Source organism: Macrosteles quadrilineatus, unplaced genomic scaffold (assembly GCF_028750875.1).
Source record: "Macrosteles quadrilineatus isolate MER2022 unplaced genomic scaffold, UCM_ALF_1.0 Scaffold_6__1_contigs__length_79288215, whole genome shotgun sequence".
In the NCBI taxonomy this organism is placed as follows: Eukaryota; Metazoa; Arthropoda; class Insecta; order Hemiptera; family Cicadellidae; genus Macrosteles; species Macrosteles quadrilineatus.
Window position 1 is genome coordinate 6,212,397 of NW_026542599.1, and position 27,165 is coordinate 6,239,561.

The 27,165-nt window shown below is 37.7% G+C and overlaps 1 protein-coding gene across 3 annotated transcripts in view; it reads right to left on the reverse strand.

Moving 5' to 3' along the window:
* Positions 1 to 27,165, reverse strand: part of LOC128996500 (dynein heavy chain, cytoplasmic-like) — a 110,787-nt gene that overhangs the window by 42,536 nt on the left and 41,086 nt on the right. For 2 of the 3 annotated variants that reach the window (XM_054421875.1, XM_054421874.1), the window contains 23 exons: positions 26,979 to 27,151; positions 25,549 to 25,738; positions 25,058 to 25,201; positions 24,627 to 24,812; positions 19,405 to 19,599; positions 18,989 to 19,183; positions 18,598 to 18,685; positions 17,515 to 17,648; positions 17,197 to 17,323; positions 15,003 to 15,237; positions 13,697 to 13,883; positions 10,086 to 10,209; positions 9,551 to 9,639; positions 8,980 to 9,009; positions 8,193 to 8,428; positions 7,618 to 7,795; positions 5,954 to 6,169; positions 5,151 to 5,308; positions 4,169 to 4,385; positions 3,485 to 3,644; positions 2,859 to 3,046; positions 2,334 to 2,492; positions 1,744 to 1,860 (listed from right to left, as the gene is read on the reverse strand). In XM_054421875.1, the coding sequence (XP_054277850.1) occupies positions 1,744 to 1,860; positions 2,334 to 2,492; positions 2,859 to 3,046; positions 3,485 to 3,644; positions 4,169 to 4,385; positions 5,151 to 5,308; positions 5,954 to 6,169; positions 7,618 to 7,795; positions 8,193 to 8,428; positions 8,980 to 9,009; positions 9,551 to 9,639; positions 10,086 to 10,209; positions 13,697 to 13,883; positions 15,003 to 15,237; positions 17,197 to 17,323; positions 17,515 to 17,648; positions 18,598 to 18,685; positions 18,989 to 19,183; positions 19,405 to 19,599; positions 24,627 to 24,812; positions 25,058 to 25,201; positions 25,549 to 25,738; positions 26,979 to 27,151 (3,726 nt within the window). The remainder of the gene's footprint in view (positions 1 to 1,743; positions 1,861 to 2,333; positions 2,493 to 2,858; positions 3,047 to 3,484; positions 3,645 to 4,168; positions 4,386 to 5,150; positions 5,309 to 5,953; positions 6,170 to 7,617; positions 7,796 to 8,192; positions 8,429 to 8,979; positions 9,010 to 9,550; positions 9,640 to 10,085; positions 10,210 to 13,696; positions 13,884 to 15,002; positions 15,238 to 17,196; positions 17,324 to 17,514; positions 17,649 to 18,597; positions 18,686 to 18,988; positions 19,184 to 19,404; positions 19,600 to 24,626; positions 24,813 to 25,057; positions 25,202 to 25,548; positions 25,739 to 26,978; positions 27,152 to 27,165) is intronic. The other variant, XM_054421876.1, reaches the window with a different exon arrangement.

Sequence of the window (27,165 nt, forward strand, 5' to 3'; positions counted from 1 at the left end):
AAGTAAGAAAGTATCAGGGAAAGAATTAAGACTCCAGAGCACCCCAAGTTCTTGAAGCTAAAACAAGACCTTCACCTAGAACCTATGCCACATTTTAACCATGACTTTAACATATTAAGAGTGAATTAAGTTACTGAGAGTGAGTAAGAATAATTAACAGAGAAAGAGTGGCAAGATAAATGACTCAAAGAAAATAATGTTAGAAATAGTTTGTTAAAAGGGGTTAAACATTTAAAACATTGAAATATGAAATTGATTTACAATAAAAAAACATTTGCACATAAAGTTAACATACTTGTGGTGTATTAAGCTAAATGAAAGAATAATCAAATTTTGTAAACTTGATATAACGAATAATCATTTAATTATGAACCCTCACTAAATGTCCCAGATTATAAGCAAGTACAAACTACAAACATTTTGAAAAAGTGTGTCAAGAAGATAGCGGTTGGAGAATTAGAAAGAGCAGAGATTGGCAATAATCATACAAAAAACCAGAGATTAATGAGATAACAAAAAGGTAAAACACTAGGTTTGTTGTGTCATGTGTAGGCCTATAGAATAAGTGAATATCAATAAAATGGGGAAAGGAAAATCAAGAGTTTTAACTCTAGAAAGACCCGAATCTTACTACTACTAGTTGTGTTTTAAACTACTAAATGTTATTGATAGGTACAAATATTATTAAATAAGACACCATAAAACACATCATCACCAATCTAAAAAGCTTGCACACCATTCTTAGAATAACCAAATAAACATTCTTAGTTACTTCTGGCTTTATTATTGTTTGAATACAGTAATTGTTGACTTATGGCATCTTCTATAACTCAGAAAGGTTGTTTTATACATTTTTAGTCAGTGTCAACCATTGATACCTTGACGTTGACGTGTTCTGGGTCAAACTATCCTGATGAAACTTTTAAAAACATTCATTAGCAAGAAGAAAAAGTGTACATTGAATACCCCTACATGAAAACTAGTAATTTATAGGTTAATGTATCTCTAACTGTATAACTGATTTGGAAATCATAAGTTACTTCATATATTTACAAAGCTATCAGTAAAAGTAGATATAGCAGAGACAATTGAATGAAAATAAATGAAAACCCAAACAGATCTTAAAATCCTGTTACAACTTTACTGTACAATAAAACGTTACTGTTTGTTAACATAAAGAGAAACACTAATTATCATCCAATATCAATCTTTTGATATAAAGTATGTTACTAACAAAAAACAAGTCATTTTATAGAAAAATCCAATGATTGGTGGAAATATAAAATGAAATAAAAATCTTACAAAATTATATTTTATTAAATACATGCAAAACTAGGTGCTTCTTAAACTTAATACAAATACAATTTTAACGAAATCTCAACAAAACAAAATAACGTTAACTATTTAAATTACAAAATAACAACTAAAAACATTTTCTCCAAATATATAGTAAAAATAAAATAAAATTATCTTTAGATTTAACAACTAACCTTAACTAAAAATCTGTAAAAAACAAAATATAAGTTTCTGTACATACAATTCAAAACAAATAAAACAAAACTTACAAGCTAAAGCTAGGTCGTTCTTCACACAAAAGCATTAAATAAATACTTATAAAAGCAAACCATCAAAAACTGTCTTGAATGATAACATTCTATTCATTTTCATACAGAACATTAGATAGTGTGTAGGAATAGGAGGCAAAAGCAGTCCGGCTACACAGTGTCTGCCGTCCACTGTTACCTGTTTGAGGGAGGTCTCGCCGGGATAGTCTACGTAGATGACTGGAACATGTCTCAGGAAGCGATGACTCAATGGTTTCCGGCCAGGGTCAGTCGGCGGATTACAAGCTCCTACGAACTGTAAACACAACCCACGAAATAAGAGGTACAGTATTCACAACTAACAAAACAAGTTAACATTGATAACTACTATAGAAAAGACCAAAATTGATAATTCAACTGATCTCGTTAAAACAAAAGTGTGGCTAGAAATTATTGCTGCGCACCATCTGGTAAAATAGTGTATTTTTAGAGAAATGCATTGGCCTACATTATTTCTGTTGTATTTGAGATAAGAATTACAATTACATGGTTACGTTACGTTGGGTTAAGATATGCTTAGGTTAGTTTATTTCAGGTTGGAAAAAGTAAGGTAAATTCAGGTTCATTTAAGTGGGGTTAGGTAAGATAGGATTGGTTTGGGTTAGGTTGGGTTATGTTAGTTTGGATTAGGTTGGGTTATGTTAGGTAAGGTTGGGTTAAATTGCGCAGATGTCTCATTCTGCCTTCCCCCTTCCCTCACTCCTACAGTCAAAGTAGTGGTTGATCTACCTGTATCCGCTCCAAAGAGACCCACGCCTGATCACTGGCCCTGTAGAAGCCCCTATGCTCCACCAGTTGTCTCAAGAAGGATATCACCCTCTGTGTACCGTACTGGTCCATGTCTGGTAGGTTGATCTCATCACAGAACAGCACCAACCACTTGCCCAGCTGTGAACAAGCAAAACTTTCAAAACTCTTTGTCAAACCCTACAGCTTGTCTTCATAGGAAAGCTTCAGTAATTAAAACTCATTATAAATGTTGAATAAATTAGTGTAATTTATAGAGAAGTTTATGTCAATGACTAATTTCTATCCAATATGCTATCTTTTTATTCAAGGCAGATTTTAAGGACGACTTATTGTAAACTACAGCATCTTTCTATGACATCAAACACCATAGCAGAATATAATACACTAAAGGAAGAAATCGAGTTTCGACAGCAGCACAATCTGTGAGTGACTCATCTAGGCTCTACGTTACAAAGCTACAGCTGGTAACTATAGGTGAGATGTCCACTACAACTGTGTACCCACCTGGACAGGTGACAGTACAACGCCGTTGGGAGTTTTTTTGTACTCGCAGTAGTGGTCGAAAGTCTTGAGCAGCAGCTCAGGGGTTGTGGCAGAGGAGAAGTTGAGACCGACCACCTCCATGTCAGGGAGAGCTCTCAGCGCAGAGAACAGTGTCATGGTCTTACCTGAGCCTGGCGGTCCACACAGTACTGCAACATCACATCACATTAGTGTCCCAACCCAACCAAACCCCACGTGACCTAACATAATCTAACCTAACCCCACTATCCAGCAAATGAGAGTTGATGAACTTTCGGTATACATTCCAACGACCTGAATTAGGGCCATATATCAAGGTTTTTTTGAAACATTTAACCTCAGGTAAGCTTGCTGAGCTCCACTCCTTACTGATCAGCCACTTGTCCTTTCATAAAAAAATACTTTTGTAGTACCCAACAGGCAACAACGAATTTTCTACAGACAAGCCACGGCTTATTATTTGGATATAACTCCAGAAATGGCAGAAACAAAACAATATTAATGCTCTAGATGAGCACAAAAGTGGGATTTAAAATAATAAATTATTGAAGTCTGTTACTGCTTATAAAATGAAGGATTGTGTTGTTGGTCATGTGTCTAGTACTCACCCAGAGGTTTGTGCTCAGCCAGCCATGTGTACAGCAACGCCTCATGTCTCACAGTGTCTAGTGTAGGAACTACAATGTCTGGAGCTGCCACCTTGTGTGTCTCAACCTCAATCTGAGGTACCTTGGCTGACCACAGACACCATTCTCCTTGGATGTTTACCTGTCAAACATAAGTTCAATTTTTCAACTGATCCATACAACTCAGTTAGTTATAGTTACTACATTTTTTCCAAGAGTTTTCACATGTATTATTTTTTTTGTTTTTTATCATGTCAATAAGGTTCAGGGACTTGGTTACAAAGTATTGAGAATCAACAAGTCTTGAGAAATCAATATTCATAATCACACCATCCCTATTTTAATCACAAAATTCATAGCTCAATTAATGTTTGATCATGGTTGAATATTCACAGTTTAAAAGCTTTCACAGTTGAGTAATTACCCTGAAACATCACACAGAATGACCAAAACACATCCTTTCTTAGCACACTTCCCTACTACCTCACCAACAAAACATCAGGAGCATCCTTGGGTTTTGTCACTTCTATAAGGAACAATTCGTCTAAAGCATTTTACAATACACCTGACAGACACAATCAATTCTTCAACAACCCACATTCCATCTGTTCTTGCACTATTTAGATTAGCTCTGTCAACTATCAACACATAGTAGTGGAACATTACCTCGTAGTCGACGATGGGCATGTTGTTGATCGCTGGAGGCAGTGAGATTGTGGTGACAGACCTCACAAAGTCTCCCAAGTCTTGGCGCACCTTCAGCTTGGCGTCCCCTGCAAAGCTCCACAGCAGGGAGTAGACAAGCACCTTGGGTATGTACTGCTCTAACTGCTCAGGGGGCAGAGGGAAGTCAGCGTGGCTGTGATTGTACTGCACCACGTTCCTGTAAGCACTCTCCTTCATCAAACAGTAGCTTCTACATGTTTATTTTACCATGGTAGAATCACTATTTTCTGACATACATTGGTATCTGTAATCTCATTGGTCAGTATCCTGATTGGGATCAATGGGGGAAAAGGTTGACTGTTATGAATCTAAAATATACAAACTTTTTCACAAACCATAAAAATTCAAGTGAGATGTAATTTTTTCAGCATGTTTGAAAATAAGTGCATTTTTAAGAATACTTAAAATACAATTAATGAAATGTTGTCTCTATTTGTTTGATGATTTTATTGAGAACTCCACTGAAATGGAAGGTCTCTTACTAACAGTTTATCTTTTTTCAACGATTGCATTTATGAAATAAATTTATAATTTAGTTGTAGTAATTTAATTTCAGATATTGACGTTTAATTTAACAATGAGCTATACTCAATTTTGTAATGTTATGTAATAAATAAAGTATTTGATTTATTTTTGTTACAGCATCCTTGCCCGAGTCTGAACTGGTGATCTTTCAAAGTAGTTGAAACTGCTCACTTAATCATTGAATAGACCTTCTCCTACATGCAGTATTCAAATAATTAATCAAGGGTACTCATTCACGTAATCATGAACTTCAATTTGACTCTATATCACACTTGATGCTTATACCACAAAGGAATAATGTATTGTCTGACCAGAAGTTTCACTTAGGTTTTCTAAAATAAAAGCATATACTCCCAGAGACAAAAGATACAAAATGTTAAGTGGATGGCATTTCTACCTGACGCCTTGGTTGATCATTGAGAAGAGTGATCCTAGAGCTCTTAGTCTGGTGAAGTCCATGATGTGTTCCTGCTTCATCGCATACTCAAGACATCTCACTACCAGACCATCAGGGGAGAAGTGGGTCTGAAGAATCATTGCTACATCTTGCTGAACCTACAACATATTGCAACATAGTTTTCACATCAACCATTCAATAAGTGTATTTATAACTCATTAATTAATACAGAAAATGTTCATATTTGAATAACTAACTCTCGAGATGATTTATAGGCTAAGGCTAATCAATGAGCAAGAATATTGAAGGAAGAGAAACAGCAGAGAACTAAGAGAGCTTTATAAGGATCAAAGCATTGTCAAAGATTATATGGGCTAAGCAATCTATAAGCAAAGAGGATTATAAAAAAACAATTAATAAAAAAGAACCTCAATGAAATAATACTGAAAGGCCACAGTAAAATTCTGGAACCAAATGAGGTTTGGCTTTAGAGAGAACATAAGCAACTAAAGACTTGAGATATTGAGCAGGATGGACGGGTTCAGCCGAGTATCTACTCAAGATCAAATTAGTTCTAAGAGTAGGACATAAGATCATGTTGCTATTGCCTAGTGTTTAGCATCTCCATCATCCGTTCAATATGGATTACAAATCGATCCTTGGCATATCCACAAAAATTGTTGGTACAGTGGACCCCTTTCCGGTACAACCCTTAATTGTTCCGGATTACAAAATACCATTGGGATTCAAACTAAAATAGTAAGACCGATGTAGGTATGGTAATATGCAAATTGTATACAAACCTGCAAGGCTGGAGAGATTTCCTCTTCTTTGCTCTCGCTTTGAGTTTTCTTTGGTGCAAAGCCAAGTGAATCGTCGTCTTCCTCTTCCAGAGGTATGTTCCTCAAGCGAGCCAAGTAGTTCTCAAAGATCATCTCTGTTGAGAGGACGTCCTCGCTGAACCAGACCATTCCACAACGTGACACTGTGGCCAGGGTGGCGTACTTCAGGTCTTGCACCTACAGATGAATAACACGTTAACAAAGTTTTGCTACTGATAAGTTTTAGTTAACACAAACCATAGAACTGTTCTTTTTCAATTGTGGACATTCCATTTAAATGTTAAGTTGTAGCCAGTTAAGAATAAAAATAGGTGAAGGCTATTTGAATTAAGCCACCACCAACAGAGAGTGCTGTTGTCAGTTACTGATTTGTGTTGTAGTGTTGTGTTGTTTAACCAGGTCAAACTGAAGGGACAACTTATTGTAAACTATAGCATATTTTATCAACTATCATACTATCAAAAAACCTAAGGAGGAAATTAGAGCTTGAACATGACTATTTCTGTGAGGACATTCAACTATGTTTCATTTTAATAAAATAAATTTGCTACAACTGGTCCATCTAGATGGAATGTATACACCGGTATCTCTAAGGCAATGACGAAACACATGATTTCTTAGCAAGATTTGAAGTCAATAAAAACTATCAGACAAAGTCTTATTGAACGTTTACTTAGCAACTAGTTCTGTGATTTGGCCCAGCTAGCATTGCCTGTCTAAAAAAAATTAGAGCCGAAAAAAAAAAAATAAGCTTCTTGTAATACTAGTATAATTTATATATTGAGGAATTTATCTTAGACACATTTTTGCAAGCTAATTGAAAAAGACATATTTAGTGTTAGTAGGTACAACAAAAAACAATCAATTTAATTTAAATTTAAATTTGAAATGTTCACGTTTGTGTACTTATTGATGATTTTTTTAAATATTTTAAGATAATGATACAGCTGCTACGATTGTAGATTTCAAATACCTTAAATATTTCTGTAGATTTTGAATGGAAAAAAGCTGAGGTCAAAGGCATGGAAGGGTCCATTTCTAACTGGGTGACCTGAAATGCAGGTGATAAGGAAGGATTTCGGTACAAGGAGGGTTGGGATACTCTACTGAATGTGGAAGTTACATTTTATCTGTGCCTGAGCTAAAACTAATTTGACTTGTTTTGGATGGTAATCAACTCAGTACAATTCAGGTTATTTACATGATGCACTCTGTTGGCGGACATGGGCCCATAGGAGTATAGAAGCAAACATAAAAAATTATTTAGTAAAAAAAAAGTAAAATAAAAAGAAACTACTCCAGTTTTGTTATGACAAACCATGGACAACATATCAAAAACCCTCACCACTTTGTGATGAAAGGTACTTTCTAGTTTCACACTATATGACTATATAAAACTTCAATAAATAAAATGTTGAGCACTTTCCAAAACAGTGTTCTACCATAGACAAACAAGTTACAGTACTCTCAAAAGTATTGAAACTATCATTAGTGTCAAACAAAATTCAAGTACTGAAGAAATTATTATTGACAACATGACATTATGAACTCAAATTAGAGGTTCAGGCATAGGTAAGACCTTTGAATGCGTCAAGCAGAGATTTTTCAAAAATAAAAGTACTTACTTCAAACATGACTCTAACGTTGGGAGGCAGCGACAGTCGCTCCCCATTGGGAAGAGTCAGCAGTTTGTTGTCGTCCAAGACAGAGTTGAGATTCTCGACCCATTCTGGATCAACGTCACCGTCAAAGATGATCCACTGCCGCTTGTTGATCTCTCCTCTCAAGTTGTCAATGATTTTCCTGCAAACATCACAAGAATATTGATATTGATATACCAAATCTTACAATTTATATGCAGACATTTTACACTATTAGAAGTATTTTAGGTTAAGTCAAAGATTAATTATTCTATTGTTTGGTCCGGTTTTGTTATCAAACAAAAAATAGTAATAACCTATACCTTAATTCTAAAAAATAGATGATAGTATTCTACAAAATATTTGGTAATTAGCGATGGATAAGTTAAAAGCGCTTAAGACTCTGTGTAAATTGCTACAGTTTAAAACTAAATTATAAATACACTTAGTATTAACAATATAATTATTAATAGACTAATGAATTTAAAACTGAATTTAAAGTTAAGATCAGACAAATCTTAAACTAAGTAACTAATTGAACAATATTAGATTGAAGATACCTTAGAATATGAGTGAACAATCCATCGGTCCACTCTCTAGTGTTGGGGTCCAGCACTCCATAAAGCGCTTCCTTGCTGATAGCCTTGGGATCGATCACATGAGCAACTCCCTCAACACCCTCAAAGTGTTCGAGAGCCTTGAGCAGCACTCGCCATGCAGTGGACTTGCCCGAACCACTTGGACCCACCATCATCAGACCGTGGTTCAAGTTGGAAATCTGGTACAGTTGCAGCACCTAGCACAGAAAAATGTCATAGTAATCGCGGAAGTTCCAGGACCACAATATTGGTATTACTGAAGATGAATTTCAGGCCTAGTTCTTGGGGCAGATTAAAATAGGAGGAAAGATGGTTCTTAGATTTGCAACAAGACCTTAGACATAAATTAATTTCTTTTCCATTCAAATCAGTCAATTTACAGGAAATGAGTTTGCTAAAAGTTAAGTTAAATGTTCGATAGTACTGCTGTGAATTCTATCATGGTGCCCGAAAACTTTTTTTTTATAATTGATTTGTGACCTAATACTAAAAAAATGATAGGCATGTTTCAGACCTATGATCAGACAGCTTTGCGGGTTTGGATCAACAAAAGTGTAGGCCTATATATTATAATATTACATTAAATACAAACAACAGAAAATACACACAATTCACGAAATTGTTGGATACTATCAAACTCTGGACTTAACACAATCAATTGAATTTGGCACTAAGCTTGGATTTTTTTTTACCTTATGGTGATGCAATTCAAGTTTAGTAATAATTTCATTGTAGTTTTTAAATTTACCTTTGCAATCCATGTTTCTCCCATGAAACACTGCAGCGTGAACAACAAGGTTTTGATTTAGTGCTTATAAGTCAAATAGAAGTTAAACATCACAAGGCTAACTTTATAATAACCTACCTTTAAAAATCTCAAGCCATTTAAAAGTTTGTAAAACCCGTTTTCCGTAATAAAACTACTATTACAACAAAATTGTGTACCATCAAAAAAGAACTTGGAATAGTTAAAGCGATCATTATTGTTATAACATTACTAACTACATTGTTGATTATACTCAAGAGCCTATGCCAAAAGTATTGAATTATATAGTTTACAATAAAAATCTACAAAGATTCTGATTAAAAATATCATGGAGGACTTCTAACTTTTATCTCTATATTTTAAAGGGGTATTTGGGAAACTTAATATCTTCAGTTTCTTTATATCTGTAAAAATTGTTGCAAAATATAATTGGAATTGTTTCATTTAGTCACCAAAGAATTGGATTGAACTTTAGGCATGAAATTCCTACCAGAGTCGCTTTCTAAAACTAGGCTAATGTGCCAAGTCTACAACTTATACAGCAAAGTAGTACCTTTTCCATCCATGGTCCACCTTGTTCGTCTCCTTCACCACAAACCAGATACTCTTCTTGACAAACTTTGCGGATTTGCTCCTTCAGTCCTTCACAGAAAAATGGCAAATTTACTCTATGAATACTGAATTATGAGAAGATCCAATATCAATCACAATCAAATCATTTAATTAACTATATTACATTGATTAAACATATCCAGTAAAGGTTTGAAAAATTAGATCAGAAAAAGGTTTAAGTAACTTGCCCAATTTCGGTCTATTAAAAAGTTCTCAACCGATTATCAGTTTTGGGTTTCATGGTTCATTATTAAATAAAACATCAAATTGAAGACGATCCATAACATCTGCTAAATGTCTTCATCTTTATACTAATAGCGACCCTTAACACGGAACAAATTTAAATTTAAATATTGATGTAATCTTGATGAGATGTTTAAAATAGTAGGAATGTTAGAAAATATACAATTTTTTACTATAAAAAGATTGGATCATGAACTGGACTGAATATATTTATCACATTCTCCGTCACCCACCCATCATCTCGGCTCTTGTGTACTGCACTTGTGGGAACACATCATTGAGCAGAGAGAACAACAGCGGGATGTCCTCAGCAACCAGCTTGGGCACCATAGTCTCACACACTGACTGGATCAGAATCTGAAATGGAACAGTATAAATAACTTGATGGGAAATATAACATTGCAAGGCCTAACACTAACTATAGTTATACATTCCTATAGTTATACGACTTGGACCGTGGCGTCGTCCAGTAATCAAGCTACTTGGAGTTCTTAAATTGTGGATATTTATAGGCAGTGCTCAATTTCTAAAAAATTAGGTGCCGGAACTGAATTTAATGTTATTTGTGCCTATTTATTTACCTATTTATGCCAATATACTTATGCTTCTGATAGAGAGGTACCGGAACTACGTTCCATCGCGTTCCCCCGCAAAACAAGCAATGTTTATAGGCATGATCTGTAGATGCGATACGATACTCCTTGGTTTGGATTGACGTACGCACTAGTGAGTACTATGACTATCCGCAGAACGATCCTGATAATTAGACCAATTCGTAAATTACAGGGCAAAAATGTGGTTCGGATTCCACTGTAAACTGTAGGTCTATATGGGCTATTAATTAACAGGGCATTAGTCACTAACAAGATACAAGTTCGCACCACTCATTGCCTACACTCATTGCCATTCATCATACCATACTTGGCTTAAAATACCTACCTTTGTATGGTCGCCATCACATGGTTAAGGTCAAATTTTAATCTTTCCCTGTTACATTTTAAAAAGTTCTTTGGATTATTTATGTTTTCAAGATACAAGAATAGTATAGTGATATGCATACATTGCAAAAATAATTTCATTTTTAAAACCATTCTATTTCATAGCCAATATTTTAAAGGAAATTTAAATGTGACATTATTACTAACAAGGGGATAAATTCTGTCACTCTTCAATTTTATAAATAACTTCTTGATCAGCAATTTTATATCATCATTTTGAACTATAATTTACTTTCAATAATGAAGCAACTAAATAGCGTGCAAACTTTGACAAGTGGATTTTGCAATAGTGTCCAAGAAGAAAGTAAAGGTTTATTTTAAAATAGTAACAACTTTTGAAACTAATAACACATATTTAAAATTTAAAGCTCAAGGTAAAGCAATATTTAATTTTTAGAGTGAAGCTAATCATATTTGACCTGATGATAAATAATGAAAAGAATCTCATCACAAGCAAAAAGCAAAGACCATAATCTTGTCCATGATTTAGTCTTTGAATGAAAGCAAACCAAGACTGATTATATAAGCGTGAAAACATTCCAAAAACTTAAAACACACGTCCATAACCACAACAACAATAGATTTTGGCACAATATGATGATTCGAAGCTGGTTTTGGATGAAAACGTTAATAACTCTTACCTTATACTCCTACAATCGATAGCATTAGGCATTTAGTTTTTCTTACCAATGTTATAAGGGTGTTATCTAAAAGCTTATCTATCGTAGAGAAATATTAGGTAAAATAAACTCATCCTTAATAAATTGGCTGAAAGCATTTTTTACATCAAGCTGATCTTAGTTAGGTACATATAAATTATTTTACTTTAATTTATAAGGTCGTAGTTAAAATAGTATCTTCATACTCTTTCCATTTAGAGCCAACCAAAACCTGTTTGATATAGAATTATTAGTTGAATGATTACTATATACCAGCATGTATATTATTTATGAATTAATTATTTACCACAGGCAAAATTTTACAGATGCACGTTAGGCTAATAGGATAATGCCACAATCCCAATACAATAAATCAGGTATAATAACAACTCCTGTCCACATATTAGACCATTATGAAAAAAACACTACTTATGTTGGAGCTTAATTCAAAAATAAACTGCATAAGTAAAAAATACCCCCGCCGCAGCAAACCTGCCGACTAAGCGAATTTCCATTTGTCTGAATTGATTTCCAGTTAAATATATTTTAATAACATTAGGTTTAACGAGTACCTAGGTTTGCTGCTACAAGGAAACTAATAAAGTGTGTTTTTGAGTAAAATATTGATAGCTTAGTACAAAATAAATAAATTTGTTAAGTTTGATCAAAATATATCCATAAACAAGCAAACTACAAAATTTGACAATATTCTCCATAAGAATAACATGGGAATTTTAAATTTACAATTTTTTTAATTTTCTCCGTTACTAATAATCGAACAAAAATACTTTTGTATACTAAATTATTTGTTTTTTTAAGCTCTTTAAAAAGGTCTAAAGAGAAATCGGGAAATTTTGTGTTTTGAGGGTCAAAAGTGAGAAAAACCAATTTTTACCCCAATAAACCCCCCGTAAAGCCCCGTTCCCATGGTCCGATCTTGCTGGTTCCCGAACTCATTCAAGTTTATCCCGCTTTACACCTTTAAACCAAATTTCATCAAAATCGGACAAAAATTACTCAAGTTATCGCGTTCACGGACGTATATATATATATATATATATATATATGTCTATATATATATATATACATATATAAAAATTTGAACGAATGGTGTTTTTGGCCTCTGGGGACATCAAAATGAAAAAGTAAATCGGTCTCGGGTCTAGGTCTTACCGTGCCACCTACGGTAATAGCTACTTCCCTATAGGGAAATTCGCTAAAATTGAAATTTCTTTTTCAAATTTAGAAAAAGCATGAAGCACTATTTGTTATCACTGGCTTTATATAGTCAAGAAGAATATCTTTTGCAGGTTTTATTTTATAGCCTTGTTTTTTATAGGTCAAGTCTTATAGTTCCAACACCGTTGGATGTATCTGAAGTACGTACAAAATAAAAACTATTTGATTTGAATTAACAATTGCAAAAATAAACTAACCAAACTAACAAGCAATATTGGCAAACATCAAAATAAATCCTTAACTTTAAGAAATATTATTTAATATTTATATCTTCACACAAAACAGTTGGAGTATTTACAAAAGAATTTTTTACACCTTTCTCAAAAATCAAAAAACCCCTTCACCAACTATATTCTTTTAAATCACTTACAGACATACTCCAGTATTCAATACCCTGTTAAAAATATTCAATTTAATTTATTTTCAGGAAAAAACAAGATAGGTCTGAAGTAAATTATTTGCTAGAAATATATGATGAAAATAAATTGTTTTTAAATCTTATCTCATTGGTATACACAGTTAATAGGAAACATAAAAACAGAGCTTCATTATATTGATTGTCAATAAACAAAACAAATAATAAGCCTGTATTTTTTCAAGAGCTTTGTAGAAAACCCCTTTCAAAAAGATATAATAGTTTGAAATATAATTATTGGTGAGATTGAAACATTCAATTGATACGAAGAGAATTTCACTGAACAATTTAGATATTTCATTGTTTACAAAATGTTAACCTACTCTTTCATACTCTTACAATTTAGACCCTAATGTATTTGAAAATGTGGCACAAGTCGCATGACTAAACCAGACTTTGAAAATGTGAAAACATTCCATAGCAAACAATTAATTGTACAGTATACACCCTGAATGACCTCTGACTACTTATGGCTACTGATTTCAAATGAATAAACATAAGATATAAGATACTGAAATAACCAAACAACCCACCTCTTGCTCAGGAAGGTTTTCTGCGATCGCTGCTTCGTCGATGACTGATTCTCCGCTGTTCTTCTTCAGCTCTTTGATTCTCTGTATGCGATCTCGCTTGACGTTGCCAGCGCTCACCAACACTGACTTGAGCGCTCGCAGGCCAAAGTCGTAGTGCGACTGGTTTGAAAGCTGTTCATCACACAACCTGAAAAAATTTTTACGATAGTATAATTTGCCTATAAAATGAACTGTACATTTAATAGTCTGTAGGAAGATGCTGATGGATTAGAACATTGATAAGAATTGTTTCAAACAGATTGAAGAAACAGCTTGTTATTGAGGTCCACTTCTTGTTGAGGGTCATGTTAAGATTATTTCGGCAAGCAGTTGTGCTAGCAAGGTTAATGAAAACACTGAGCATAATTAATTACTGTTATTTTATTTCTGGCTTACATTATTGACCATTATTTATTTGTAAATCTTGCTATCTTGCATTGTTTATTAACTTTCCTATAGTAAAATTGTGGAACTGTTGATAATAATAAATAAAAAACTATAAAGAGTGTATTCCAGAACAACGCTTAAATACTACCACGTTTATTTTTTTTATTATAATTTATAATACAGTACCCTTAACCTATTGTGTCACTAAGTTTAAAATAGGTTAGTAAATAAAATTTACAATAAATAGTGAGGGGCGAGGAATGGGGGTTTCAAATCTAGACTTATTGTAGTACTTAAGCCTGAATTGATTAAAAATTATGTTTAAAACATCCATTTTGAGGAATTATCTAGGCAACTGTTCAAACTACGTACAGATTTGTACTATTAAAGTAGAATTCGGTGCTACAAAAGACAAACAGGTCAAAGTAGCTATGGTGGGATTACCCCCACTCCTCCCCCACCCCACAAAAAAGGTTGACTTCTCAAAATGGTTAGTTATAGAGGTTCTGAGATGGAGATGCACTGTATTTGGAAAATAAGTGTGTTGTATTGAGGTGGTTTTTATAGAGATTTTCATAGTATTATTGAGGTTAATTTAACACTACGTGTTATGCTGTTTTCAAGGGGATGGTACTTGTAATTGAGGGTTGGGTTAATGAGGTTGTACTGTACATTGTATTTGATGTCTTCCATATAAGGGAAAATTAATGCCGTGTGTGTGTGTGTGTGTGGCCAGCTTCTTGGACTTTTAACAGCAACGGATTCAACCCCGGAAATTCCACAAAAACTAGGGTTTGGACCACTTATTCATAAAAGCGTTGAAAATTCTTTCATTCAAACTGCCACTGGCATAGAAACTCTAAGAACTTATTCGACTCACTTGAAGAACGGCACAATCTTGCATGCGAGTTTCTCCGCAGTCCGGAAGCCTTGGCTGAACAGCATCACCTCGGCGATCAGTTGTCTGTCGGGTTTGGTCATGGCCAGAGAGCGGAACAGCTTCTTGAGGTTGTCAGGCAAGTTGGAGCGTCCAGCATAGCCGGGGTTCATAGTGATGAAGATGGCCATGTCTGTAGACACTCTCACCTGCTTGCCTACCAGCTCAACACTGATGGCTGCAACAGAGAGACATGGATAAAGCATGGACCCATCAAAAAGCTACTACCTGTGATTAGCTGATGAGCGCATAATCCAACTTTAACTTATAGGCCTAAGCTAACTGAACTGACATGTGCATATCTCGTTTTTTAATTTAAAATTTGACACACTGACCATTAACCATCTTAACAGAAACCAACGTGAACGAATCACCAACTTGAGGGAACTGACTGAAGGGAAGCTGTGCTAGCGAAGGTCCAATAGAAATATTCTATTTTACTAAATAAGTTCTATGACAACACTTTTAAAACTTTATAATCACATTTATTTAGTGTGCTCTTTGTATGTTATTAACTCTAATTCAGTCAAGTGTGACCAAACCAATGAAAATACTAGGTGATGTTTGAGTAAACCTTTGGTGGAGACAAGATCATTTGTTCAAAGCCAAAGCCCACAGTTGAAAGAAAGCTGGGTTTAATTTTAAAATTTGAAAAAGTTTTTCATAGAAATACAAATACTTAAAAGAAAACATCCAAAATAGTTTAACCAGATGTGAGTCATTTACGTACAGTTTAAAAAAATTATCCACTAAAATATTGTTCGTCTTTCTAAGGAAGATTAAAATTTGTATTTTAAAAGTTATTACAGGACAGTTCTGAAAAATTCTACTATCAGACTATCAATCTAAGCTGTAAATTAATAAATACACATCTAAGAATTTGCAGAGCGACCAAATTTAAGGAGTTAAGTCTTTATTCCCTATTCAATCAAATTACAAAAGTAATGTGAAATGGCTCTTAAAACTTTACCGCTCTTAAATAAAAAATTGACAAATTTTGTATTTAGCTAAAACTACAAAGTTACCTCCGGATATCCCATTATTCAATTACAACCAAAAACTAACACAAAGCTAAATACAATGGGTTATAACAAAGCTTTACGGAAACATTTAAAACTGCCCAACTCAAAGCGTTCCAAGTTGAGTTTTATTGATTGAAACTTTCTCTAAGTTCATGTCTATCAAACAGAGAAAAGCTGACACCCAACTGTCACTTCAGCATGAAACTCAACACGAAAATCTTAAATTGAAATACACTGCTACTTTGACCTTTAGTGTGATTCAGTAATGAGAATTTCCAAATTCTGACACTGTCAAGAAGAGATTGCCATCATTTACCAAGTTAGGAGAGTAATTTTGTAGTTTAAAACGTTAGGTTAAGTTACAGCATGGAATTTACTTCTAAAGTCAAAGTAAATAGAACTGGTAGGTCAAGGTAATGTATTTAAACAGGCCAGCTGGTATTAATCAACCGTCAGTTATATTTGAGTTGGCTATAAAAGTTATAGATTTAACAGACTGTTACTTATGACAATCACAGAAAGCGTTTTTAGGTTTCAACTATGTGCATCTAAAATATAGATACCATTTACACAAATTTGTTATTGATCAATGAAGATGTCAACTGATCTGACAAATTATGCAATGATATTATGTTTTTAAGTTAATACCTTATCAAACCAAATTCAAATTTGTAATTATTCCCACTTTGAGCTAAGGAAAACTGACAACTTTATGCTGCTATGTGACTCAGAGTTTTAAATTATTGCTCCCACTAAACAAAATATTTTGAAATAGGCATTTTTAACCAATAATAAATAAGAGTTTATAAAAATCCTAATACAAAATCACAGCAAATCAGCAATTCTATTGATTGTTTAGTAAAAATCTAAGAATGATTTATTTAGAAATTCATATATTGTACAGAAGTATTTATAAGTTTGAAAGGCTGTGATTTTTATTTTTAAAGAACTTTATGACAATTCTTAAGAGGGTGGGTTTTATTGTTCTTCTAATCTTTTAAATTCATCTATTGGACAGTGAATGCAAACCACAAACCTAGGATGCAACTTCTAGAAATTGAGATTCAATTTCTCCTCAGCTGTTGTTAAATTTAAATTCAATGTGATTCACTTACTGCCTTCCTTCTTGGCATCCATTTGAGTTTTCAGCGCCTCCTGTATCGTCTGTATCTGCTGGGACACAGCCGACAACATCCTCTCCTCAAGACGGTTGAACTCGTCAAAACAACCCCAAGCACCCACCTGTGGTCGTAAACCAATGCATGTTAAGTGGTAAAATCAAAGCTAATCAGTCAGACTAAAGCACATCAAAAATGCTTGCTTGAACTTATAGTACACTAGAGTTTTTTTTTTTATTCACAAGGTTCAAAAAGAAATTATATCCTCCAAATAAAGACGAAACTATCTAAGACTGGAAAAAGACAAGTACACACCTGACAAAGGCCGACAAAGATGCGTCCCATGGCTTGGAAGTCAAAGGTCTCGTCACAGTTGAAGACAAGAACAAACCGACCAAGCTGGTGTCCCAGAGCCTTCACAGACTCTGTCTTGCCAGTACCTGCAGGACCTGTAAACCACAACCAATTATACCATACTGCAGTAGACATCACATCTACAAAGACCAGCTGCAGCCAAGACATCACCTGTACAGTATTAGCATTTTTTGTTACCTAAATGTTTTATATCCGTGAACGTGTGTCTTCATTTATTATAGATTGACGACTTTCAAATAAAGCAAGAAATCTTAGCACTGGCCTGACGATGACTGATGTGTTAGTCAAAACTAGTTCCCAAACCGCAACACACAAGATCGCAAGATACAGGTCATTTACACCAATTTGTAGTATATAAATGCAATCAGGAGGTTAAAATGCATTATAATGAAAAAAATGATTTTAGTTATCATGCTAACAGACACACGTAGGCCCTATACCGGGTGTTTGGTAGTCATTAGACAGTGTCAAAGATTTTACGGCATGATTATGCTGGCAATTTGCGATTCCAATACGCATTTCGGAGAGTTCGATCTCACTCCTCCTTCCACATTTATTAAATGGATGCATAAAAAAAAGTTTAAGCAAATTGTGGCACCCTTTTTATTGATTTTTCAAAACTTTTTATCCAAGTTGAATTTACAAGGTTTTACATGTATTCTACTGTAACAAACTATACTTTTTCTGGTAGAATATTCAACACAGATTCTAAAAAAGCCCTTGTTATGTTAGCTAGAATTTTTAAAAAAAATTAATTTTTATAGGCAATGTCAAAATATTTAGAAACATCTTTAAATGGCTATTTCTGGTATATAACTCTCCGAATTGTTTATTTGTATTGCAATTAGCCAGCATAATAAAGCCTTAAAATCTTTGACACTGACTACGAAACACCCTGTATATGTGTTTTTGGCCTTTGGGGACAACAAAAAGAAAAAGTCATCTGATCCCAGGACTTGGTCTTACCGTTAGACCTATAGTAATAGTATATTCCCTACATGCTAAAATGAGGTTTTTACTTACCAAACGGGGATCCTCCCAGTCTACTCTCCAATGCCTGAGTCATCGTCAGGTAACATCTGTCAGTGAGAGGAGTCTGTACAAGTCGGTCCTGCAGACAAACAGACATTATAATAGAAACTAGGACAACTACAATTCCTTGTACATGGATCTGTGTGTGGAACTTAAGTCACTCTACATCGAGACTGATATGTTTCATCCTATTGGTTCGGTTTTCTACTTGAAAACCGAAACTACAGCAGGTGATCGTGGAAGCCTATCCATGAAAAACTTGTATACAGGGTGTCTAGTTCTATACAGTCAAAGGTAAGAGAAGACTCTATGAGTAGTGGGTCACAATAGATGTTGTCACGATACAATACACAATAAACTACTTACTACTACTACAGTTTACCTGTACTCCGAGGTACTCAAAGCCGTAGAAGAACTTTGCGTTGGCCATGTGGATGGTCAGCTGTTGCAAAGCCTCGTTCTGTCGAGGGTCAAAGTAGAAGCGCATCTCACACAACCACTCGAAGGACTTCGGACTGTTCACTCCGTGAGCAATCAGTCGACGAGTCACTGTGCGCTTATGCACAAACTCATTGATCTATGGACAACAGATGTATGTCCTTAGTTATTTTTAGCAAATATTTCACATGGTGACAATAAAAAAAGTCCTAGAGGCAAAAAATAGCCCTAGAGGCAAAAAAATACCATCTGTTCAATATATAATAAAACAGGATTTAGATATAAATTCAATGGACAACAATAACATTTTGATTGTGATTAAGGAAAACATTTTAACAAATTTGAAATAAAAGCACTGACCAAGTGTTCAAGCTTGCGCCGTCGCAGAGGTGGTTGTTCTTGCAGTACAGAGTCAGCCAGTACAGTAAGTGTAGCCTCCACTTGCGACAAGACTCGTTCTAGAGGTCCCATCCCTGCATCTGAACTCATCTGGTGAAGAGCCGCCTCTACGTCTTCAGACCACAGGATCTGCGCTGCCAGCACCACGATCTGCGCCTGAAACACACACACAGTTGAGAAATTTGATTATGGACATATATTTCATTTTTAAATGTTTAATTAATTTTATTCGGGGAGTCCAAAGAACCCCTTGAAAAACCCACCCCACCCACCTTTTTAGGCCGTAATCCTGATTTTTCATGATTACCGGTTGCCAAATAAATGTACCTTTGACAAGGTACCCGATATTTTCAGGTCACGCCGGAACAACAGTTGGCCCAAGGGGTCGGTTTGGGCTAAGCTGTGGTCAGGCCTAATGAACACAACCTCTACATAGTCTTACCTGGTACTTGTCACACCACTGGATGTAGGAGGCAGAGTCGATGGGTCCGTCCTTGAACTGTTTGATGTCTTTGACTGCCTGAGCCAGACAAGCGGCCAGCGTCACTCTCATCTCTCTCTCTACCATGGTCAGCTCTAATGAACACAACCTCAACATAGTCTTACCTGGTACTTGTCACACCACTGGATGTAGGAGGCAGAGTCGATGGGTCCGTCCTTGAACTGTTTAATGTCTTTGACTGCCTGAGCCAGACAAGCGGCCAGAGTCACTCTCATCTCTCTCTCTACCATGGTCAGGTCTAATGAACACAACCTCAACATAGTCTTACCTGGTACTTGTCACACCACTGAATGTAGGAGGCAGAGTCGATGGGTCCGTCCTTGAACTGTTTGATGTCTTTGACTGCCTGAGCCAGACAAGCGGCCAGCGTCACTCTCATCTCTCTCTCTACCATGGTCAGCTCTAATGAACACAACCTCAACATAGTCTTACCTGGTACTTGTCACACCACTGAATGTAGGAGGCAGAGTCGATGGGTCCGTCCTTGAACTGTTTGATGTCTTTGACTGCCTGAGCCAGACAAGCGGCCAGCGTCACTCTCATCTCTCTCTCTACCATGGTCAGCTCTAATGAACACAACCTCAACATAGTCTTACCTGGTACTTGTCACACCACTGGATGTAGGATCCGTCCTTGAACTGTTTGATGTCTCTGACTGCCTGAGCCAGACAAGCGGCCAGCGTCACTCTCATCTCTCTCTCTACCATGGTCAGGTCTAATGAACACAACCTCAACATAGTCTTACCTGGTACTTGTCACACCACTGGATGTAGGAGGCAGAGTCGATGGGTCCGTCCTTGAACTGTTTAATGTCTTTGACTGCCTGAGCCAGACAAGCGGCCAGAGTCACTCTCATCTCTCTCTCTACCATGGTCAGCTCTAATGAACACAACCTCAACATAGTCTTACCTGGTACTTGTCACACCACTGAATGTAGGAGGCAGAGTCGATGGGTCCGTCCTTGAACTGTTTGATGTCTTTGACTGCCTGAGCCAGACAAGCGGCCAGCGTCACTCTCATCTCTCTCTCTACCATGGTCAGCTCTAATGAACACAACCTCAACATAGTCTTACCTGGTACTTGTCACACCACTGGATGTAGGAGGCAGAGTCGATGGGTCCGTCCTTGAACTGTTTAATGTCTTTGACTGCCTGAGCCAGACAAGCGGCCAGCGTCACTCTCATCTCTCTCTCTACCATGGTCAGCTCTAATGAACACAACCTCAACATAGTCTTACCTGGTACTTGTCACACCACTGGATGTAGGAGGCAGAGTCGATGGGTCCGTCCTTGAACTGTTTAATGTCTTTGACTGCCTGAGCCAGACAAGCGGCCAGCGTCACTCTCATCTCTCTCTCTACCATGGTCAGCTCTAATGAACACAACCTCAACATAGTCTTACCTGGTACTTGTCACACCACTGAATGTAGGAGGCAGAGTCGATGGGTCCGTCCTTGAACTGTTTGATGTCTTTGACTGCCTGAGCCAGACAAGCGGCCAGCGTCACTCTCATCTCTCTCTCTACCATGGTCAGCTCTAATGAACACAACCTCAACATAGTCTTACCTGGTACTTGTCACACCACTGAATGTAGGAGGCAGAGTCGATGGGTCCGTCCTTGAACTGTTTGATGTCTTTGACTGCCTGAGCCAGACAAGCGGCCAGCGTCACTCTCATCTCTCTCTCTACCATGGTCAGCTCTAATGAACACAACCTCAACATAGTCTTACCTGGTACTTGTCACACCACTGAATGTAGGAGGCAGAGTCGATGGGTCCGTCCTTGAACTGTTTGATGTCTTTGACTGCCTGAGCCAGACAAGCGGCCAGCGTCACTCTCATCTCTCTCTCTACCATGGTCAGCTCTAATGAACACAACCTCAACATAGTCTTACCTGGTACTTGTCACACCACTGGATGTAGGAGGCAGAGTCGATGGGTCCGTCCTTGAACTGTTTGATGTCTTTGACTGCCTGAGCCAGACAAGCGGCCAGCGTCACTCTCATCTCTCTCTCTACCATGGTCAGCTCTAATGAACACAACCTCAACATAGTCTTACCTGGTACTTGTCACACCACTGAATGTAGGAGGCAGAGTCGATGGGTCCGTCCTTGAACTGTTTAATGTCTTTGACTGCCTGAGCCAGACAAGCGGCCAGCGTCACTCTCATCTCTCTCTCTACCATGGTCAGCTCTAATGAACACAACCTCAACATAGTCTTACCTGGTACTTGTCACACCACTGAATGTAGGAGGCAGAGTCGATGGGTCCGTCCTTGAACTGTTTGATGTCTTTGACTGCCTGAGCCAGACAAGCGGCCAGCGTCACTCTCATCTCTCTCTCTACCATGGTCAGGTCTAATGAACACAACCTCAACATAGTCTTACCTGGTACTTGTCACACCACTGGATGTAGGAGGCAGAGTCGATGGGTCCGTCCTTGAACTGTTTGATGTCTCTGACTGCCTGAGCCAGACAAGCGGCCAGAGTCACTCTCATCTCTCTCTCTACCATGGTCAGCTCTAATGAACACAACCTCAACATAGTCTTACCTGGTACTTGTCACACCACTGAATGTAGGAGGCAGAGTCGATGGGTCCGTCCTTGAACTGTTTGATGTCTTTGACTGCCTGAGCCAGACAAGCGGCCAGCGTCACTCTCATCTCTCTCTCTACCATGGTCAGCTCTAATGAACACAACCTCAACATAGTCTTACCTGGTACTTGTCACACCACTGGATGTAGGAGGCAGAGTCGATGGGTCCGTCCTTGAACTGTTTGATGTCTCTGACTGCCTGAGCCAGACAAGCGGCTAGCGTCACTCTCATCTCTCTCTCTACCATGGTCAGCTCTAATGAACACAACCTCAACATAGTCATACCTGGTACTTGTCACACCACTGGATGTAGGAGGCAGAGTCGATGGGTCCGTCCTTGAACTGTTTAATGTCTTTGACTGCCTGAGCCAGACAAGCGGCCAGCGTCACTCTCATCTCTCTCTCTACCATGGTCAGCTCTAATGAACACAACCTCAACATAGTCTTACCTGGTACTTGTCACACCACTGGATGTAGGAGGCAGAGTCGATGGGTCCGTCCTTGAACTGTTTAATGTCTTTGACTGAATGAGCCAGACAAGCGGCCAGCGTCACTCTCATCTCTCTCTCTATCATGGTCAGGTCTAATGAACACAACCTCAACATAGTCTTACCTGGTACTTGTCACACCACTGGATGTAGGAGGCAGAGTCGATGGGTCCGTCCTTGAACTGTTTGATGTCTTTGACTGCCTGAGCCAGACAAGCGGCCAGCGTCACTCTCATCTCTCTCTCTACCATGGTCAGCTCTAATGAACACAACCTCAACATAGTCTTACCTGGTACTTGTCACACCACTGGATGTAGGAGGCAGAGTCGATGGGTCCGTCCTTGAACTGTTTAATGTCTTTGACTGCCTGAGCCAGACAAGCGGCTAGCGTCACTCTCATCTCTCTCTCTACCATGGTCAGCTCTAATGAACACAACCTCAACATAGTCTTACCTGGTACTTGTCACACCACTGGATGTAGGAGGCAGAGTCGATGGGTCCGTCCTTGAACTGTTTAATGTCTTTGACTGCCTGAGCCAGACAAGCGGCCAGCGTCACTCTCATCTCTCTCTCTACCATGGTCAGCTCTAATGAACACAACCTCAACATAGTCTTACCTGGTACTTGTCACACCACTGGATGTAGGAGGCAGAGTCGATGGGTCCGTCCTTGAACTGTTTAATGTCTTTGACTGCATGAGCCAGACAAGCGGCCAGCGTCACTCTCATCTCTCTCTCTATCATGGTCAGGTCTAATGAACACAACCTCAACATAGTCTTACCTGGTACTTGTCACACCACTGGATGTAGGAGGCAGAGTCGATGGGTCCGTCCTTGAACTGTTTAATGTCTTTGACTGCCTGAGCCAGACAAGCGGCCAGCGTCACTCTCATCTCTCTCTCTACCATGGTCAGCTCTAATGAACACAACCTCAACATAGTCTTACCTGGTACTTGTCACACCACTGAATGTAGGAGGCAGAGTCGATGGGTCCGTCCTTGAACTGTTTAATGTCTTTGACTGCCTGAGCCAGACAAGCGGCCAGCGTCACTCTCATCTCTCTCTCTACCATGGTCAGCTCTAATGAACACAACCTCAACATAGTCTTACCTGGTACTTGTCACACCACTGAATGTAGGAGGCAGAGTCGATGGGTCCGTCCTTGAACTGTTTGATGTCTTTGACTGCCTGAGCCAGACAAGCGGCCAGCGTCACTCTCATCTCTCTCTCTACCATGGTCAGCTCTAATGAACACAACCTCAACATAGTCTTACCTGGTACTTGTCACACCACTGGATGTAGGAGGCAGAGTCGATGGGTCCGTCCTTGAACTGTTTGATGTCTCTGACTGCCTGAGCCAGACAAGCGGCCAGCGTCACTCTCATCTCTCTCTCTACCATGGTCAGCTCTAATGAACACAACCTCAACATAGTCTTACCTGGTACTTGTCACACCACTGGATGTAGGAGGCAGAGTCGATGGGTCCGTCCTTGAACTGTTTGATGTCTTTGACTGCCTGAGCCAGACAAGCGGCCAGCGTCACTCTCATCTCTCTCTCTACCATGGTCAGCTCTAATGAACACAACCTCAACATAGTCTTACCTGGTACTTGTCACACCACTGGATGTAGGAGGCAGAGTCGATGGGTCCGTCCTTGAACTGTTTAATGTCTTTGACTGCCTGAGCCAGACAAGCGGCCAGCGTCACTCTCATCTCTCTCTCTACCATGGTCAACCACTCATTGATCTTGGAGTGTTCCACAGTAGACACTGGGCTGAGGAACTTCACCTACAGACAACATTTGTGGTTAGTTACGGAATGCACTTCGAGGTTTCTTAATAGCTTTTTTTATGATTTCGTTAAGTTTTTTAATAGAAAAGACGTAAGGAATGTTTTAAATATAACTGCGTATTATTCTTAAGATGAGTCACGATATATTTTTTTACTTCCAAGGGGGCAAAAATCTCCGCTAAATAAAAAAAAAATTGAGCTCAGATTATTCTAATACTCAATTTACAATGATTTCAACTTACTTCTTCTCCCTCTCTGGATGCTATGCCAGTGATGACATTGTTTTCCTCGTTTAGCAAGATGGCCGCCACACCAGCGAACATCTTCTTGAAGTGTTTCTGTAGTCGAGCAATGTTCTTGCTGTTTCCAATGATCTCCAGCAGGTCCTGAAACAGCATGTTTATTAGCAAGAGCCAAATGTAATAAGTTAAATGATTTTTATCCAAAGGATGATTAAATTCCAGATTTTGGAGTTACCGGTACGTATTCAATTCTGTGTAGGCTATATTTTAAAATTGAGGGTCAAATTGATAATTTTAAGAATTTTTTTAAATATAGTATACACATAGAACATACAGTGTAAAAGTCTTTAAAAATCTTTAAAGATGGAAGTTATTATTTTTCATAGGTTAACTTAGTTTCACTGTGCTAAAATTAAAAAAATAGTGTATTTATAATGTTATTATTTTCTCCAAATACTAAAGTAAGCTAAAGAACCATAAACAATACAAACCTCGTCACCAACAAAGTAGAACCGAGGGAAGGACGTGCGTTCACGCTCCAAGTACTCCCCGAGTGCCTTCTGTATCTTACCCAGCAGGTCAGCGAGACGCTCAAGTGAGCGCTGAACTCCTTGGATGTTCAACACATCCATCACCATGGGAGACTTGCTCACCTTCTTCATCAGACCCAGGAAGTCAGAGCTGAGGAATGGGGATAGTATTGATTTTAGAAATAGCCGCATGACTCTAATTTTCTTAGGTAAGCTAGTTGAACTTGATCTCTTAACAAGAAATTTAGATTTAGCCACTTGGTATCATTTCTTATTTACACAAACCACTACAACATCTATAAAACTAGGATTTTTTGAAGATAGCATGCTTGAATGGGAAATAGTCCAAACTGTGACAAGAAACACAAAACTTTTCAATATTTCACATTCACTGACAGTATTTTTAAGGGTGAAAATTAGGGGCGAGGCTAGAGCATAGCGGAGATTGTAGCTAAGGGGGTTTTAAATCATGCATGTACATTGTACGTAGGTATGCAAAAACATAGTGGAGCGGGGTGCGTAGCGCGGGGCAACATATATTCTTTTTTCTGCAATATTCTACTCCAAATTCTTTACCTCCAGTGTTTGGTCAAGGGTTGAGGCTCAGTGGTCAAACTGGCTTTAAAATCTGCTCCACTATGTTCATGTGAGGCGCCGCTAACATCGAGGGTAAGAAAACTCTCCACTTCACTCTAGCCTCGCTACTCCACCATGTTCATCACCCTTAAGGAAGGTAAGAGTTGAAGTGAGAGTGTTGGTGACAATGAAATATTCTAATGTTTTATGTTTAGTACCTATACAGTTTTGTGTTTCTTGTGCCAGTTTAGGCTTTTCCCTATTTAAGTAAGCCTGCTACTCTCACAAAAGTCCTAAAATCCTAGGCCCTTGTGCTCTTTGAAGACAAATCAAATCAAATCAATCTTTATTCATAATGTTAAGGGTGTAGCATAGAGCACAAGGGCCTAGATTTTTTAGGATTTTTTGAGAGGATAGCAGGCTTACCTGAATGGGAAAGAGTCCAAACTGGCACAGGAAACACAAAACAAAACTTTACAACTATATACACAAAACATTAGAATATTTCACTGTCACTGACAGCATTTTCAACTAAGGAAGAGGAAGAGATGGTTTTCTAGATGTCTCCTCTTCCTTAGTTGAAAATGCTGTCAGTGACAGTGAAATATTCTAATGTTTTGTGTATATAGTTGTAAAGTTTTGTTTTGTGTTTCCTGTGCCAGTTTGGACTCTTTCCCATTCAGGTTTATTCATAATGTGTACATGAGTCATACAACGACAACAACAACATCAAACCTAACAACAACAAACAACAACACATCAACACCAACAAACACAATCAACCTCAACAACAACCAACAACAAACATCAATTACCTGATGTTATGGAAACGAGATGTCTCCACAGGCAACAGAGTCTTGATGTCAGCACTTCCAGAGAAGATTCCCTCCAAGTAGACCCAGCGACGCTGCACGTCTATCCACACGTCAAACAGAGCGTTGATCCGGTTCAGCTTCTCTTCCCAGGTCAGGGCTTCCTCTTCAAATACCTGCGACACATTGA